Source organism: Sciurus carolinensis, chromosome 1, assembly GCF_902686445.1.
Source record: "Sciurus carolinensis chromosome 1, mSciCar1.2, whole genome shotgun sequence".
In the NCBI taxonomy this organism is placed as follows: Eukaryota; Metazoa; Chordata; class Mammalia; order Rodentia; family Sciuridae; genus Sciurus; species Sciurus carolinensis.
In genome coordinates this window covers 136,795,542-136,814,034 of record NC_062213.1, presented here as the reverse complement: position 1 = coordinate 136,814,034, position 18,493 = coordinate 136,795,542, and the positions used below count along the sequence as shown (strand labels likewise).

Here is an 18,493-nt window from a genome sequence, read left to right as displayed (position 1 = left end):
TTATGGAGTACCTCCAAGTAATTCTGAATCAGCACTTTTGGGATTGACCATGGGCATCTTATTTTTTTTTTAAGTTCCTCAGGTGATAATAAAGAATAGTAAAGATAGAAAAAACATAATTCTAAAGTTACATGGTTTTATTGTCAAAAACTGAAATTACCATATGTTTAAACAAGCTCATTCTCAATTTCTACAACACTAATGCAAGATATTATCTTGTTATTCCTAGAAAACTAAAATAATATTCTTAAATCATCTCCTTGCTTTTAGCACTCATTCGCTCATGTCCACACAACAGTCAAAATAAACTTCTAAAAGCAAAATCAGATACAATCATACCACTGCCATGTTAAAGCTTCCAATGGTTTCCTGTTGCACTTAAAACAAAATCCAATTTCTCCTTATCTTTGGCAAAGGACTATATGATATAATCCATGTACATTTCCAATTTCATGGTATATAACTTTTTATTTCACTTACTCCAGTTACATTGGCATTATTTTCATCTTGAACTAACCAGGTTTTCTTTTGCCTTAGGTATAGACAGCTCTTTTGGCCTATATTGATGGCAGTGGTGGTGGAAGCTAATATTTATTGAGTGCTTCCTATTAATCAGATACTGAAATGTTCTACATGTATTAATGTGTATAACACCTCAACTTTATGAGGTTGGTACTATTAATAGTTTGATTTTAAAGATAAGGAAAGGTCTTAAAAGTTTATGATACTCAAGTTAACTCCTCAACTTTCATTCAAAATATACTAAATCTAAAATACTGTATTTTTTTTTTTAGATTTTAACTTAAACATTTTATTGCTAACTAATTAACAAAAGCTATCACAGGAGTATCATAATTTTGGCTTCTAATAAAATTACTTTTATTGAATTTAGTGTGGCAGTATGATTTCAATCTGTACTGACAAACAGAAATCACAAAGCCTTAATTACAAGTATTGCTATCCTCCTTCTGAACAATGAATATGCTTTTATTCAAGGGAGAGGAGAATCATATAGCTGATTGTATTTCATTGCTTTGGCCATTGGGAATTTAGAATTTGAGTCTGAAATCCACTTTTAATAAAATGTTCAAGAATTTTTGGTTCTATTTTGGGCAAAAGTATTTTAAATTTCAACCTTAACACAATTCAGAAAATATTTATAAGCCCTCAGTCATTCCTGTACTTACTTTTCACAAAACTCCTCAAGATTCCCCTCCATCATCTTACACTATAGTCTTGGGACTTAGGGTCCTACTTGCAAAAACACAGAGCCTATCTTATTTGCTGTCTTTCAACATCATTCTCTCTTTGAAGCAAATCCCCATACTTATTGTCAGCATGACTCATTTTTTTTAATCCTCCTTGCTTTTCAGAGAAATGAATTTGTCTATGAATTTCCCTCTAAATGTCACTTTAGGTGCAACACTCAAGCTTTTACAGTGATTTGTACTCATTCAATTCTACATATTTTAAATTTTCCATTGTGATTTTTTCTCTCTCTCCAGCCCATGAATTACTTAGAAGTATGTTTTTCAGTTGCCAAAATTTATTTTATGGCCCTTTTATTACCAACTTAAAACTAAATTGAACTGTAGACAAAGAAAGTAACCATCTGGGTGTGAGTGTCTAGATATAGTATTCTCATACCTAGTATCATGAACTCTCCATAAACAATTTCATCCATTACAATTACTTCATCTAATCCTCTATGCATCTAATGTATTTCTACTTCTACTCGCCTCTTCTTAGCTTCAGGCCTATGGTTTCTATACACTTATTAATTTTCTGTATTATAAGCATTTCAGCCCTAACAGAAAAAAACCAAGGCATTATTTCCAACCACACAGACTTTCTTCCTTCTGCTCCCTCATTCTATTTTTATAATGGTGATTCACATTTTACCTAACTATTCGATTAACAAATATTAAAATTATCTTTATTCCAATCTCATACAAATGGAATGAGCAGAACTGAATAGTTCTTTCTTGAGGACTTCCTTTCCTATCTATTGTCACAGAACCTTATCATTAATCCTTTGCTCTACTGCATTATCCTTCTAAATAATTAATAGAACTAATAGTTTCCTGGTTCATCCTCCCTCCTTTCTTATCTTTCTGGGTACCACGCATATGTCTCATGAACTACAAGCCTCATACTTCCATTCAATTGCTTAGAAATCTTTGGTCAATGCCTACAAGATAAAGTCTAAATTTAGTACAATATATAAGATCCTTTACCTGAGAAAATTCACCCACTATTCAAGTAGAACTTTTAGCTTTGATTTGCTATTAAACATATTACTTTAAATTCTTAGACCTGCAAGTCTATTAAAAGCCTAAGGTTGAGAAAATTGGGATAAATGTATTCCTCATATATGGTTGCCTGTGTTCATTTTTATGAGCTAGACAAAGTCATGTTCCTTGTTAGTCAAGACCTAACAAGATTAGGTCTTGTTTCCCAAAATGACTTTGTACCAATTCATGAGAGAGAACAGATTATATCTTTATGCCTATGAAAAAAATTAATACAGGTAAAGCAGAAGAATAGTATAGAGTCTGACGAGGTGGGGCTTGGGACCTTTTATCATTAGTGCAGAAACTAAGTCAAGGAGACAATGTTTTAAATGTTGATGGCAGATCATAACATTTCAAAGGATACAGAGAGGAAAGAAATATCTTTACAATACCAAGTAGCAAGTGAAAACATAGCTCATACACCTTTAATCAAGCTTTATGTGAAAGAAGAAGATGACCCAAAACCATAAAGAAGACAGGCAAATGCTATTATTTCAGAAAAGTTTTTATTAAAAGTGATTAAAAATAAAAGAATATAGATTCTCATAAAGAGATAAACTTTTATTAATTAAGATTTGAATACTCAAAACAATTCCCTTCATCTCAGAATGATGATATCAACATGCTGCTGTGTTTTACTTCCTATTACCTCTTTATCAATCAAACTAGATATAATATAGTTTTTTTATATTTTGAACTATCAGTATGGAATGTGTTTTTAAATTAGGAATAAGAATATTAATTTGTTAAAGATCAGTAAACCCCAAAAGACAGGTTGGGGAATAGGGGATCTCATGTTTTACAAAGAGAGGGAGAAAGCACCCGTTTATAATGATCCTAAGAAACTCTGTCTATCTGCTTTGCCACTATTGAATACTACAGTTCTAATTCTGAAGCCAATTCATGTCCTCAGTTTAATTACTGCATCTACTCTGAATTAGATGTGTATATATATGTACATTTTGGTATGCATATCCAAATACAGGGTAAACTTCAGAAGTTTTATCTCATGTAACAGATGTTTAACTCACAATTTTAAAAAATCCAAATGTTTTATCTCAAAAGCTCATGATCTATGTAGACTTTCAGAAAAGAAAGCTGCTCTATATCAAGCATTAAACCAAAGTTCAAATTTTAAAGAATATACAAACAAATTTGATATATGTAGTGCATGCTTAATTATATTTATGCTAGAATGAGATACAAATGACATGCACATATAACAAGAATGAGAAGCATTTTGCACTAATATTCAATTGAGTTTATGTTCCAAAATTTGATTTTAAGTCACAAGTATGTGTTATTAATAGATGGCTATGTGGAATAAATACATTAGTTATGATCTGATCAGGATGAAAATGTGGCTAATACAGGTTGAACATTCCTAATCTGAAAATCTGAAATCCGATTTTTGAGAGCCAACCATAGTACAACAATTGGAAAATCCATACCTGACCCCCTATGATGGATCACAGTCAAAACACAGGTGCACCTAAGGTATTGTATAATGTTATCTTTGGGCTATGTGTATAAAGTATAAAGTATATAAGAAACAAAATTGAATTCTGTGTTCAGATTTGGTTCCCATTCCCAAGATATCTCATTATCAATATGTAAGTATTCCAAAATTTGAAAAAAAACCCAAATTGTGAAATTCTTCTAATCCCAAGCATTTAAAATAAGGGATAGTTAATAGTCTATTTTCTTAGGAGTACTCATCATTATTGTATATCTCCTGAATTAACAGAACATAATTTACTCTAAACTTTTTATAGAGTTGAACTTTAGAAAAAATTTTCTTCTGCTTACTATATAAGAACATGTTCTACCAATTATTTAATTCCCACAATTATTGTTTCAATTTTATTATCTTTCCATCAATATTTTACCTCTGGTCCTGGGGGGCCAATGGGTCCCTCGGGTCCTGGGTCACCTGGTTGACCCTAAAAAAGGAAGGGGAGAATTAATATATATATGTATGTTAGCTTATGTATTCGAAGAGGAAACAAGTATGTTACAAACAGCATTCAATATATTATGCCAAACAAAGTTTTAATGACTTTTTTGGAGTCTTAATCTGTAACCATCATCATTGTGAAATTTATTTAAATAAAATATATATGGATAATATATATTAACTCTTAACTATTAAATGTACAAATTAATGAGTTAAGTGCTCATATAAAGAGAAAAAAAAGTTTGTGTGTGTGTGTTTCCCAGAGCCAGGACAATAAAGTTTGACTCAAAAGAGGTAGGGAATTCTAGATGAATTTTTTTTTTTTTTTAAATAACCAGAGCCTTTGGACTCTTTCTGAAGATTCTTTTCTCCCCTTTTAGTGTCCTGATTTGATATTTAAGACTCAACTGGATTGAAATCCTTGTTGCTTAATCTCTCTAAACCTGTCTTCTCAATAAAATAGGAATAATAACAATACTGACATTTTCATAGAGTCATTATGAGGATTAAATGAGACAATATATGTAAAGTTATAAGGACAGTGCCTGGCACAGAGAAAGTACAGGTACTTGTTAAATGTTAACCAAATTTACAATCATTCATCTTCCTTTTCATACCCTTGCCCCTCTTCTGGCTGATACTTGAAAGTCCTAGATGCTTGTGATCCTCTAATTAAAGTTTGAGGATTTGATTTCAGTATTTCAGAAGACATTCATATGTGAAATCAGGGATGGAAAGGAAAAAGAAGTGGGTACAAAAGCCTGAAACCAGAGAAGGCTGGCAATGCTCTCCAGAGATGAAAGTACTGAAAAGAGAAGGTCAGTAGTCTAATGACACCCTTAGTCATGAAAGAAAAACTATTGAATTCATTACTTTTATCATATTAAATTTATATGTGAGCTTCAAATTTGATTTAAGTAGACCTCAGATCACATAAAACTTCAAGTTGCAATATAAGATTACACATTTTTCAAGAACCAAAGCACAATTTCCTATATGTACTGAATTCATTCTTGGTGCTGAGTACCTGGATGTAAAAGAGGACACAACTACTGCAGTCACATCCAGAGGCAGGTAATGAAATATTATTCATAGGCTCATTTAAGTTCTCATTTCCAATTAAACAAAAACTGTGATCCATCAGAATCAGTACATAAAGGTGTCTTAAATTCTAAAAATGACAAATATCCCTCTCAGAGATGGGGTTCTCACTGGGGACCTCTAGTGGCAAAATTCAACCACGACCCTAACTTCACAAGCATTCAGGAAAAATAGCCTAGCCTAGCCTAGCCTAGCCTAGCCAGAAAAGTTAAGTTTCCAGAAAAGTTAAGTAACAATCAAATATTTAAAAACATAAATTTGGAATAATTTTATCCATTCCTCATAATAATTTTCATTTTATAAAAATTCAGTTGCAAGTTTCTCATAAATGTCAATTTTCCTTTATAAAAACTGAGTTTTCAAGTTACTTAGAGAATGGAGCAACATTAAGTACATCTCTATAACTGACAAAGACTTCTGGTTTAAAAATGGAAATGAAGTAATAATTGTCTTTTTTCCCCCTATATCTCAAGGAAAGAATATTTTCTAACATTTTCAGAGTGGTAGTTTTCTCTATTTTTTTTTTTTTTTGAACACTTGAAGAACAAAGGCTTCCCAGATCAGGAAATTCTTATATCTGGAAAATATTCTTTCATGTTATAACTTAGATCCATCTGAAAATAATATGTCACATCAAAATCTTTGATGACAGAAAATCAAAAGTAGGACATATACAATGTGAAAGACATCATATGACTTTAGCATTTTTCCATGATAATAAAAATGGTTTTAGTAGGTACTAACTTGTATAATTGGGTGTGGGAGTTTTTTCTGAATAGTTTTTTCTGATTCTGTATAGGCAATTCTTCATCAAGTAGGAATCTCCTTCCTTAATGAGGGAAGGATTTCAGTTAAACTTCTTTTGTATTAATAAAAATGATAAAGTGAGAGACCAAAGACAGGTTCATTTCATTAATATCAATCATGAGTCTCTACCCTATCTTGAGCTCAAAGTATATATTTTTCAAAGGTTCAACAAAACTAACAAAAATAGTCAATTATCTCCCCTACCAAAGTAATTCCTGCTACTAATTTTTTTCTTAGACTAGTATAGAAAGGTATAAAGTGAGTAAGAAGTAAGTAAAACCCTTATTATCACCATCTCTTGCTCCCTGCCCTAAAAGAACTTCATTAGTGTTTTCTGTGATTTCTTTTTGGGAAAAAAATACTAAGGCAATGATGAAGGTTCTTATGGTTTGGATATGAGGTGTCCCCCAAAGCTCCTGTGTTATTGCAGGACTATTCAGAGGTGAGATAATTAGATAGTGAGAGCTATAACCTAATCAGTTCATCCAGTTTGAATGGACTGACGGGATGGTAGCTGTAGGCAGGTGGGGTATGACTGGAGGAGGTGGGCCAAGCACTGGAAGGATTCATCCAGGAAAACACCCTGGAAGAGTTCATCTTCCCTGTGGCCTTTTCCTACTCTCTCTCTCTCTGCTTCCTGGTTGCCTTGAATGGAGTGGTGCTCCCTACCATGTCCTTCCATCAAGATGTTCTGTCTCACCTTGGGCCAAGAGTGATGGACTTGACCAACCAAATCTCTGGGACTGAGCCAAAATAAAGTTGTCCTTCTCTAAGTTATTCTTTTTGGGTATTTTGGTCAGAGTGATGAAAAACTGACTAACACAAAAGTAAAATAAGGTATTTTGCCTTTTTTCTTAAGTTTAGACTACAGGAATAGTAGTAGGCACTATTACAAAGAGACAGAAGTATTATAGAGTCACAGAGCTACAGGAATCTGAAACATGATGTATTCTAACATGAGAAATTGGATCTGTGCTGAATTAATGCTAAGATCATGGCAGGTCAAGTGTCAGAGTTGGAACTAGAATCCAAATCTCCATCTCTCAGCCTAGTGATTTTTTTTCCCTCCAACATACATGTTATTAATACAAATTGAATCAAAAAGTAAGGCACATTAAAATGATTTGCCTAATGTATGCATGATATTTACTCTAGTTATCTGAAGAAATTAATTGCAAAGCACAAGAGAATAATATTGATATCAATTGTTGGCATCAGACTTAGATAATGTCTTACATAATTTTCTCTTATTATTATCAAGGGACTAGAAAGCCCTCATATTATGAAAATATGAAGATATAATATTTAGGGTATTATTTTGCCAATTACTGTAGATATCAGAAGACTATTATATGGTTTAGAATCATCCTTCAAAAACGCAAGCTATTTGTTACCTAGCTTCATGACCTATTCTCATCCCTTATTTATGTACTTTGGAATTACTACAATTTGACTCTGGGACACAATTCTGGGATACATGACCAATTGGGTTGACTACCATAAACCTGGGGTAAAAAACAAGTAAAAGCAAAGGTCTCCCACCAACATGCCATCAGAAAAAGATATCCATATATATATATATACATGCTGTCACAAAGAATGGAGTGCTAAATTTCTGAATAGTGCTTCCTTAGGTGAAAAATGAATAATCCTGAGATGACAGTGTGGAGTTAGAGGCAACACAATAAACTGCTCAGGAAAATTATATTTTTAAATGTATTTTTTAATTCTATAGCTAATTCTTCTACTTAATATCATCTTCACCTTCATAGAGTTGTAATCATTATTTAAATCTGAAAACAATCTTGAAATATTAAGCCCTAAAGTAGTATGGTACAGTGGTTTTTAAAAGCATGGGCTCTAACATTCCTGATAACCTAGGTCTTCCAGGTGGTCAGTGACTATCTACAGGACCCTGGGAAAGTTACTTAATACTCTGTGTCTCAATATCCTTAAGCTGTAAAATGGGAATAATGAGAGTAGCAACTTCACAGGATTGTTTATTAAATGAGATATATAATCCTTAGAATACTGCCTGAAACTTTGTAAACACTCAATAAATGTTAACTATAACAATTATCATTTTTAATATTCAGAGATATTTTTGGTTTATGCTTTAATTAGTTTAATTATTAAATAATTATAATCTTATAAATTTGGGCTTTATATTAACTACAACATGAGGTGTCTTTTCCTTTCAATTAGTTAATGTATGAAGGTTAGAAAAATGACAGGGAATTAAAATATTTGGGCCTACCACAATGTGATGTGTTCTTTTTTTTTTTTCCAGAAAATTTTCCTTAATGAAACTGATTTAGAAAAATTATTTAAGGTGCTTTAAAATTTCTGGTTTAAAAGCCCATTGTTTTGTTTAGTAGTCTATAATCTATCATTGGGAGCAATAACATAACCAAGATCTTTAGGAATCAAAGAAACTTAGCTTTGACCTAGGGTAGGGGAAGGCTGAAGAGTCTATGGAATATGAGCTGAAAACTTGAGGAATTAGTTATTTTATAAAACTGAACAAAGAAAATGTGAGACTGCTGAGCTTGTATCCTACTTTTTATGTTCTACCAACATGGTAAGTATTAACACTCATGTCATGGTGCACACTCTGCTAATCAGAACAAAATAAAAGTTGAAACTTACTGAAGGTCCTGGCTTTCCTCTAATCCCTGGTGGTCCTGGCAGACCAACAGTCCCCTAAAAAAAGAGAACAGTAGAGGGAAAGGAAAATTATTATATCACAAAATGCAAATATCTCTATTCATAGACTACAAAAACATTCGTGGGAAGATTATAAACAAAATTGAGAAAAACAATTCCAAACAAGAATTTAAAACCATATTGATACCATATCCTAACAAAATAGACAATTAAAATAACCAGCACTCCTTTATTTTGAATTGTTTTTTATATTTACATAAAATTGGTGGTTTAAACCAGAAACAGTGGCACATGCTTGTAATCCCAGTGAATTGTGAGGCTGAGGCAGAAGGATCGTAAGTTTGAGCTTAGATTCAGCAACTAGTGAGACCCTGTCTCAAAATAAAAAATAAAAAGGGTTGGGGATGTAGCTCAGAGATAAAGCATCCCTGAGTTCAATCCCCAGTACCAAAACACAAAACAAATAAATAATTTAATGGTATAAGTTACCTTGTCTCCAGGATATCCTGGTTCTCCTGGTTCCCCTGCAATGCCTTGTTCACCCTAGATAGTACAATTTCATACAAAGTCATATAAAAATTATAACATGGTAATACTATAAGAAAGTACTAATTATAGAAGAATAATTTCTCTATTTTTTCTACTTCTAAGAAAAATTAATATAATTGATGGTATAGATACTACGGATAAAAAAATTTTGAGATATTTCACAAGATGACATGCATCTTGCAATATTTCTCCCAATATGTAACATCTTGTAGAAATATAAGTTCTGTTGACTTGGTAAAAAAAGACAAATGTAGAAATATCACTATGGTAATGTTAATATTTAAATCACCTTATCACCTTTGATTCCAGGCAGCCCCTTATTCCCTGAAAGACCCTAAAAAAAGAAAAAAAGAAAAAAGAAAAAAGTGATATTTTTAGACATCATGAAGAGATTAAAGGGAAATATCCATTATGCAAATAGAACCATACCATTGGGCCAGGAATTCCAGAAGGTCCAATTGGTCCTACAGGGCCAACACTGCCCTGAAAAGCAGTAAAAAAAAAAGTATCAGTAAGCATTCACTAGGATTAGAAAGAATGAGGTAAAATTGAATAATAAACTAATGAGCCCAGAGCAGATCATCTCACTAAGCTCCCACAGGGCTCTGTTCTTCTACAACCTCATAAACTCTCTACATTTCTAAATAATACCACTCTTTTAAACTTTTATGCAATCCATCCTATTTCCTGAATTCTTTTCATACTGGTCTGGCCCACAAAGATCCTTTTCTCCTTTGAACACCCTACTTATTGTTCATGACGTTCATCTTGTAATATTTCTCCAAATAGGTAACATCTAAGTAGAAATATTTAGTGTCATGCTCCCAGGAAGTAGTCAATAAATACTTCACTTACTTATTTTAGATTTTTAATTTACTCATTTCAGCAAACATTCATTGGGCTGTGCCAAACATTGTGATGATTTGATTTGTGATTTGAAATTTGTAGAATGAGAAAATTTATCATACTTTTAGGGATAAATCAAGCAACAGACAAAAAGCTCTGTTTTTCTGGGTTTATAGCATTTATTCATCATTTAATACTTATTGAGCATAATGTATGCCAAACATTGTAGTTAAAAAAAAAAAAAAGGATGTAAAAGGTAGACTGTCTTTCACCAAGGTTCTCAATTTAAATGTTTCCTCAAAAATAGAACTACTACTATTATCTCCACAAGATGGAGATCTAGAAAAACTCCTTCAACATGTCCTCTTAGAAAACAAAGGACAAATAGCAACAATAGGGGTATCTGAAGGAAAAATCTGAAAAAACTATGGGCATCCCTTGATGGTTTGGAGATCAGACATAGTTTGTGTCACTGAGGTGTCTTTTTCCTTCTTTCTCTCATTACGTCTCTGTCCTGGCTTACATATCATTCTTCACCCTGAAAGATCAAGTAGTTTTAAATCTTTCTTCCATGGTTTCCAAACGTTAAGAAATTTGTAAAGTTGTATTGGTAGCCAGGCATGATGGTATGTGCCTGTAGACTCAGCTACTCTGGAGGTTGAGACAAGAGGATTGTTTTTGCCTGAGTTTAAAACCCAGCTGGGGAGCACAGTGAATCCCCAATTTCAAAAAAACAAACCAAACAGTTGCATCTTTGAAATGCTTATAGTTTTGCCCTTTTAGTTAGAATTCACATTTCTCAGGCAGCTGCCCAGGCCCTCTCTAACAGGCTTCTACCAACCCTTCCAGTCTCCCTTCTTTGCATTTGTCCTTCCTCCTCCCTGTACATCTCCCTCTTCTAGGTTCTACTTTCTTGCCATCATGGACTGCTTTCCATTCTCTGAACATGCTTCCCTTATCATATGCATTGAGCCTTTGAAGATTTCAGAACTGGAAGGCCCTGGTGGCATCTTACTTAGAACACTGCACTGTACATTTCTCCCTCTATCTTCCTAATCTGCGCATTCTGTGAGAACATTTCATCCATTTTTTATTTCCCAGACTCAACATAATAACTGGTATATAGTAGTTTTGAAAGAAAATGTGGAATGAATACTGAATAATAAACTTAAAATGTAAAATTTAAAACAGCAATTTCTAGAGTTATATCTCCAAACACAACAGAGCATTTATAATATTCTGCATTTATATAACACAAATTTCAGAATGGAAAATATGACATTTTTACTTTGGATGAGTCTTGATGTCTGAGAAATGTAAGTAAGACAAATTACTTCTAACATGTCTAATCCTGAAATGTATGGGACTGTTAGAGGCAAAGGATAATTCTTTCCAACTTAATAAATATGCAATATTAATACATCATTGCTTGTAATTCCAAATTCTGTCAACAAGAAACAGTTATTCAAAGTTCATAGCTTTAAAACTTATGATAGTTCTAAAACACCTAATAAATATCTCTGGAAATTATACAGAAATAATCCATGTAGGTATGGAAAGAAATATCTTACAAAACAAGGGAAAAAGTCTGTACTGTGTACTATTGTTTTTTCAAAGACAACATAAGGGGCTGGGGTTGTAGCTCAGTGGCAGACTGCTGGCCAAGCACATGTGAGACACTGGATTTCATCCTCAGCACCACGTAAAATTAAGTGAATAAAATAAAGGCTTTGTGTCTTCTACAACTAAAATATTTTTAAAAAGACAATAAGATATTTTAAATTTTATTTTAGTAAATGTATTACTCTTAGCCTTGCATTTTCAAATGAATATACTTTGTATATACAACATTCTATTTTGCTTTTCAGTGACTCTAACAGAAAAATCATAAAATAGTAAATACTGGTAGATATTAAAAAGTATAAAACACTCAGTAAAATAGAAGGTATATAAAAATTGAAGGGTAAGGCGTGGAGGTGCCCAAGAAACACCAAGCATTTTGTGGCATATTACAAGTTGTGTGGAAAATCCTTGTTGCAAAAATTTGTGGCCTTTCAGAAAGGAATCCATTAAACCCTAAGAGCAGTTTTCAGTTCATAAAGTGACCTGAAGGTTCCTCAGCATTCCCTACCTATGTATCACACTCCTCTTCCATGGGAAGATGGAACAGATAGAGAAATACTTCCCAGCATTGGAGTAACCACTGGGCAATTGATAAGCATTCATAGGAGTATGCTGAGGAAAGAACTGTGAGTTCCACACTGGGCTTTTCAGCTGTACCCACCATACTAACAGGCAATGATTGCTGTCACTCCCGACTCCCTTATTTTCTAGGCTATCATCCCAATGCTCCTCTTTCCATTTCCCAAACATTCATATTTCCCCCATCTTCTGTGGGTTTGAACATAGCATTCTTCTGCCTGAAGAGTCCTTTTCCCTTTTCCATTTACTCCATTGATACACAGTCTTTAAGATACAGGTAAAAAAATGTCTCCTACAAAGATGAAGCAGATTACTATCTTCTCAGTAGTTTTGCATTTAGTCAACTGTAGCAAAAATCAGAATGTATGGATGCTGATGGATTTTCTTTCTATGTTATTAGATTGTAATGTTGACAAAAAAAGTAAAAAGAATAATACTTTTAGACGTAGTTCAGGATTTGATACATAAGTAGGTACATTGTTTTGATCTAAAAAATTAATGAATATGAATGAAAGTAATGTTATTTGCCTTATTTACATTAAAATTCTTTGAGAGGCAAATGAGCTATGTAAGTGAAACTACTTTGAAAAGTATGAAATTCTGCCTTTATCAGTGTAGATGAGATGAGGGTTACAAATATGGTAGCTAGTATTTTTGGCTATTCCATTTTCTTTAGAATCTCCTTTTCCCATCTACTAAAGGGTGAGTGGAAAAGGAGAAAGGATAGAAAAGCCAGTTATTTTTCTGAGCACCTGTGCCAGGCATTGCACTAAAACTTGGAGCTGAAAGATGATAAGAGTTCATTTTTTTTAAAAAAGGTATCTATATGAGATGAATGGATATGTTAATCTGTTTGCTGAGGTTACTGTTTTATAGTCCATATGTAGCACGTTGTAAATCTCAAATATACAAAATAAAATTTTAAAAACCCAAATAAAATAACAATAAAAAGGAGTTAAACAGAAAATTAGAATGTTTCAGGTAGACAAATATGTGCAAAGGCTTTGTAGTAGGAATGCTAATGAAAAGTGAACAAACTTTTCTTGTGCACAAAGAATATGTCCTCAAGATGCAGATAAGAACCAATAAAACTGGGCCACATTAATTTTGGTCTTATTCCTAAGAGTAATTACAGAAGATTTTAGCTAATCAACTTAATATTGATATATTAGTTGAGAATTATGAACTGTGGTTTTTTTTTTCCTTTTTATTTTTTATTTTATTTTATTTTTTTATTGTAAACAAATGGGATACATGTTGTTTCTCTGTCTGTACATGGCGTAAAGGCATACCATTTGTGTAATCATAAATTTACATAGGGTAATGTTGTTTGATTCATTCTGCCATTTTTTCCCTTCCCCCCCACCCCTCCCACCCCTCCCCTCCATCTATACAGTCCTTCCTTCCTCCATTCCTGCCCCCCTCCCTAAACCCAACTCCAACCCCAACACTAACCCTTCCCACCCCCCATTATGTGTCATCATCCACTTATTAGCGATATCATTCTTCCTTTGGTTTTTTGAGATTGGCTTATCTCACTTAGCATGATATTCTCCAGTTTCATCCATTTGCCTGCAAATGCCATAATTTTATCATTCTTGATGGCTGAGTAATATTCCATTGTATATATATACCACATTTTCTTTATCCATTCATCAATTGAAGGGCATCTAGGTGGTTCCACAATCTGGCTATTGTGAACTGAGCAGCTATGAACATTGATGTGGCTGTATCTCTGTAATATGCTGATTTTAAGTCCTTTGGGTATAGGCCAAGGAGTGGGATAGCTGGGTCAAATGGTGGTTCCATTCCAAGTTTTCTAAGGAATCTCCACACTGCTTTCCAGAGTGGCTGCACTAATTTGCAGCCCCACCAGCAATGTAAGAGTGTACCTTTCTCCCCACATCCTCGCCAACACCTGTTGTTGATTGTATTCTTGATAATCGCCATTTTAATTGGGGTGAGATAGAATCTTAGGGTGGTTTTGATTTGCATTTCTCTTATTACTAGAGATGTTGAACATTTTTCCATATGTTTGTTGATTGCTTGTATATCTTCTTCTGTGAAGTGTCTATTCATTTCTTTAGCCCATTTGTCAATTGGATTATTTACATTCTTGGTGTAGAGTTTTTTGAGTTCTTTATAGATTCTGGAGATTAGTGCTCTATCTGAAGTATGATTGGCAAAGATTTTCTCCCACTCTGTAGGCTCTTTCTTCGCATTGCTGATAATGAACTGTGTTTTTTAGACTAACTCCCTTCACCTATTTACTTTTTCTACCCACTGATATGATCTGACTGCTGCCTACAGGCTTATTTCTATTCTGAGGAAACAAATAAGCAAATTGATCCATTCCACCTTTACTTAGAGCTTCTCATAAAAAGCTTTAAATACTTCCTAAGTTAGAGAATATACATTTTAAGGTAGAATAAATTTTAAGGAAGTGGTAAAGCACACCAGGATTTTGGACTATGGTCTTTGAGCGCCTGGCTTCAAATCTAGGCTAAATACCTAGATTTGATTCTGGGTTGTTTGGAGAATTACATGACAACAATGTATGTGTGGTACTATTGCTAATTTTATAATTACTAGTACTATTAATGTTACCAACATGAAAGAGAAAGTTAAAATGTCAGACTCACATAGACTCCTTGATTCTAAATCCTATATGTATGTAATCCAAGTGGCAGGTTAAAAATTGTTAGGCTGTCTTTAATTTTACCCCAGTACCAATAACTGATCAAGCTATCACCTTGTGCTTTGGGGCAATTCAAGTCTGAGGAAAGAATATTAAATAAGTCAGAAGACCTGTGTCCAAATTTGATCTAAAAATATTATGGCTATAATTTGTGGTATAAAATTCTGGGGACTTAATTACCCACTTCGTAATCTAAAGCAAGCTCTAAATTTTTGAGAAAAATTTTACCTCTGCTACTGGTCACATCCCAGTTATAGATATAGATATAGAGAGTTTTTAAGAAAATGTGGTATATATACATAATGGAGTATTACTCAGCCATAAAAGAATGACTTTATGAAATTTGCTGGTAAATGGATGGATCTAGAAGCTATCATGCTAAGTGAAATAAGCCAATCCCTCAAAAAAACCAAAGATTGAATGTTTTCTCTGATATGTGGAAGCTAAACCACAATAATGGGTGGTGGGGATAGAAGTCCAGTGGAATAGACAAAGGGGAATGAAGGGAAGGGAGAGAGGGATGCGAAAAGATAAGTCAGTGGAATGAATCTGACATAACTTTCCTATGTACATATATGAGTATACCACAGTGAATTTCACCATCATGTACATCCTTGAGAAATTAATTAAAAAAAAACTATGGGTAAATGGGCAGATCAGTAGAGGGAAGAGACCAGAGGATGGAGGGAGGAAAGGGGAAAGAGAGGTACTGGGGACTGAATTAGAACAATATATATTTCCTGCTTCTACAATTATATCAAAATGGATTCTACTGTCACGTATAACTAAAAAGAACCAATAAAATTTAAAAAAACAAACCTCACTATTATGAATAAAAACATTAAAAAATTTTTACAAAGATTCTCTTCTCATTGGGCTACTTAAATTTCATAAACATGTATCAATCCTGCCTTTATCTCAGTTGAATGCTAAAACTTAGGCTATAAATTTATATAAAATAGCTGCATTTTATGTCCCTATCATGAATAATAAGCTTGCTGACAGAAATATATTTATGAAGCTGTACTGTAAGTAGCAGTTTGCTCACTCCAATGAATAATCTAAAATTTATTACAAAGCTACATATCTGGACTACAATGTTTTAACCTTCATGGAATTATTTCTGCTTAACTGTATTTGAAGAAAAACACTGTATAAAAACTGGCTAAGTGGAAAAATAGTTTCTTGTACTTTTTTGCACAGTAAATCAATTAGGTATTATAATGTTTAACAGCACTGGCGAAGTCTAGTTTCTACCTTTGTTCAGTGTGACTTTCCTAACCATTTCTTCAGTTTTATGCCACAAACTAAAGTCTATAATTATCAAGCATTTTTGATCATGTCAATCTCCAAATTGGATGGTATGGAAGATTATCTCAAAGGAAAAAGTGGTTATTCTGTCTTACATTTTTTAAGAGACTGAGTCCTAAGATCTTTAATCTGACAGGCATAAATACATGAACATATACATCTATGGAAAAATCATTATTACTTTAGCATATCATAAAATATAATGAATGTTTTTATTTATACTACTGCTATAATTCTCATATCTGGTTGAAAAATACATTTGGGTAAGGTTGATATCAATAGTGACATTAAAACTTATTTTCCTAAGTTTTTAAAATGCATCTAACAACTATAAATTATTCAATAAATATTTCATAACAATGATAGTATTTAATGATACTCACTCTAAGTCCAGGAAACCCTGGAGGACCAATCCCACCTACAAGTCCCTATTGTAAAAGAAATATGTAAAATTAATTAAATATGATTCCAAACAACTAAGGGTATTTTCTGATGATGAAGGCAACAATTTCTAAGAAAAAATAAATAAAATTTTATCTTCTATGTTTGCTTCGAAATTCCTCTACTTGTGCATCTTCCTGAGAAGTATAAATCTGTGGTAGCAATGTATGTTCTTCAGAAGTGTCCTTGGCTACATGCTCTTGGATACTAGGACTACCACCAAGCTTAGGCCACGAAACTATCTATGCCTTCTATTTACTTAATAAGAGAAGTGAATATTGCCAAGAAGCCATGCTAAGGCATAACTAGCCTACATATTATATAAAAAGGAATGTGGTCAGCATATAGGGTTACAAGGAGATGGTTTAAAACTCTGTCACCTCTTTTGAAAGATCTTATTTAAATTATCTAACTTCATTTTTATTATTTATAAAGCAGAAATGATATTTGTTTTCATTGTTTGAAAGAACACAATATGTCAGTGTCATATCATTTTTATGTGCCCCAAGGTACAAGAATAATCACCTCCCTTGCATTTGAAATTATTTTGAAACAAAGGCATAATATGTAGAGGATTATGACACAATAAACTAAAAATATACAATTTTATTCTTACATTTAAAGATTCATTTACATTTAAAATGAAGAAAAGATTTCAAAAAGAAAGTTTTAAATATTATGAATCCAACCTTAACCCTAATAGACTTCATGTATATGTAGTTGGCAAAAATTAAATAAGATGGTTTCATACTAGGTATGCAAACACACAAATGATATATTTTTAAAAACCTAAATAATACTTTATTATTCTTGAGAAGCTACCCAGAATCACAGGTTAAAAAAAAAATGGCAAATATTCCACTTAAAACATCAGCCAAGGTTTTAACACCTTATTTGAAAATCAGTTCTATTCTTCTCTTATCTTGCATGATTTGTAACAAATGAAACCTCATCTAAGTTCACTAGATTAGCTAACATAGTTATAATTTTGAAAGAATTTAAAAAGAAATTACTTTCAAACTGTGTAGGAACTAACTATGGGAACTATTCCTAATATATGCTATAAGGATTTTGTGGGTGATTTTTTTCACTCAAAAATCTCATGAAAAGAATTTGGCATAGATTGGAAGACAGCTATCAGATACTCTTTCAAGGCAAAAAGTGAAGTTATTTCTACCCAGTATAAAAAACAACAATCCATCATTATTCCTTGATACTATAATTAAACTAATTTTAGAATGGTAATTCTTTCCCAATCTGAGCATTGACACCTGAATTCTTAAGTAGATTTCTATAAAATACTGAGAAGTAAGGTAGATCAGTGACAGGTCTGAGTACACATGTTTACATGAGGCTTGTTAGTACTTTCATATATAAAAGTGTTATGATCATATATTTTTAATATTTTACTTAAGCAATGACACTTAACATGGTCAAAATAATTAATTTTAATGACTATCATGATGAAGTTTATAAGAATATTTTTGGTTTAATTCTTATGTTGAAAATCACAACTTAGGAATGCAGAGTGGCATGAAAATTGATTAATAGTGCTTATTCAGAAATATGATACTGAAGATGGCAAGTGCAGTTGCTGTGGAGTATGAATGATGACATGCA

At 32.7% G+C, this 18,493-nt stretch overlaps 1 protein-coding gene across 2 annotated transcripts in view; it reads right to left on the bottom strand.

Moving 5' to 3' along the window:
• The window catches only part of Col24a1 (collagen type XXIV alpha 1 chain), a 391,233-nt gene that overhangs the window by 238,412 nt on the left and 134,328 nt on the right, over nt 1-18,493 (bottom strand). For both annotated transcript variants that reach the window (XR_007104846.1, XM_047523663.1), the window contains exons 14-19: nt 16,816-16,860; nt 9,805-9,858; nt 9,665-9,709; nt 9,316-9,369; nt 8,809-8,862; nt 4,184-4,237 (exon numbers count right to left, since the gene is read on the bottom strand). Coding sequence is in view for 1 of the 2 variants with exons in the window: in XM_047523663.1 (XP_047379619.1) it covers nt 4,184-4,237; nt 8,809-8,862; nt 9,316-9,369; nt 9,665-9,709; nt 9,805-9,858; nt 16,816-16,860 (306 nt within the window). In the remaining variant the exon portion in view is untranslated. The remainder of the gene's footprint in view (nt 1-4,183; nt 4,238-8,808; nt 8,863-9,315; nt 9,370-9,664; nt 9,710-9,804; nt 9,859-16,815; nt 16,861-18,493) is intronic.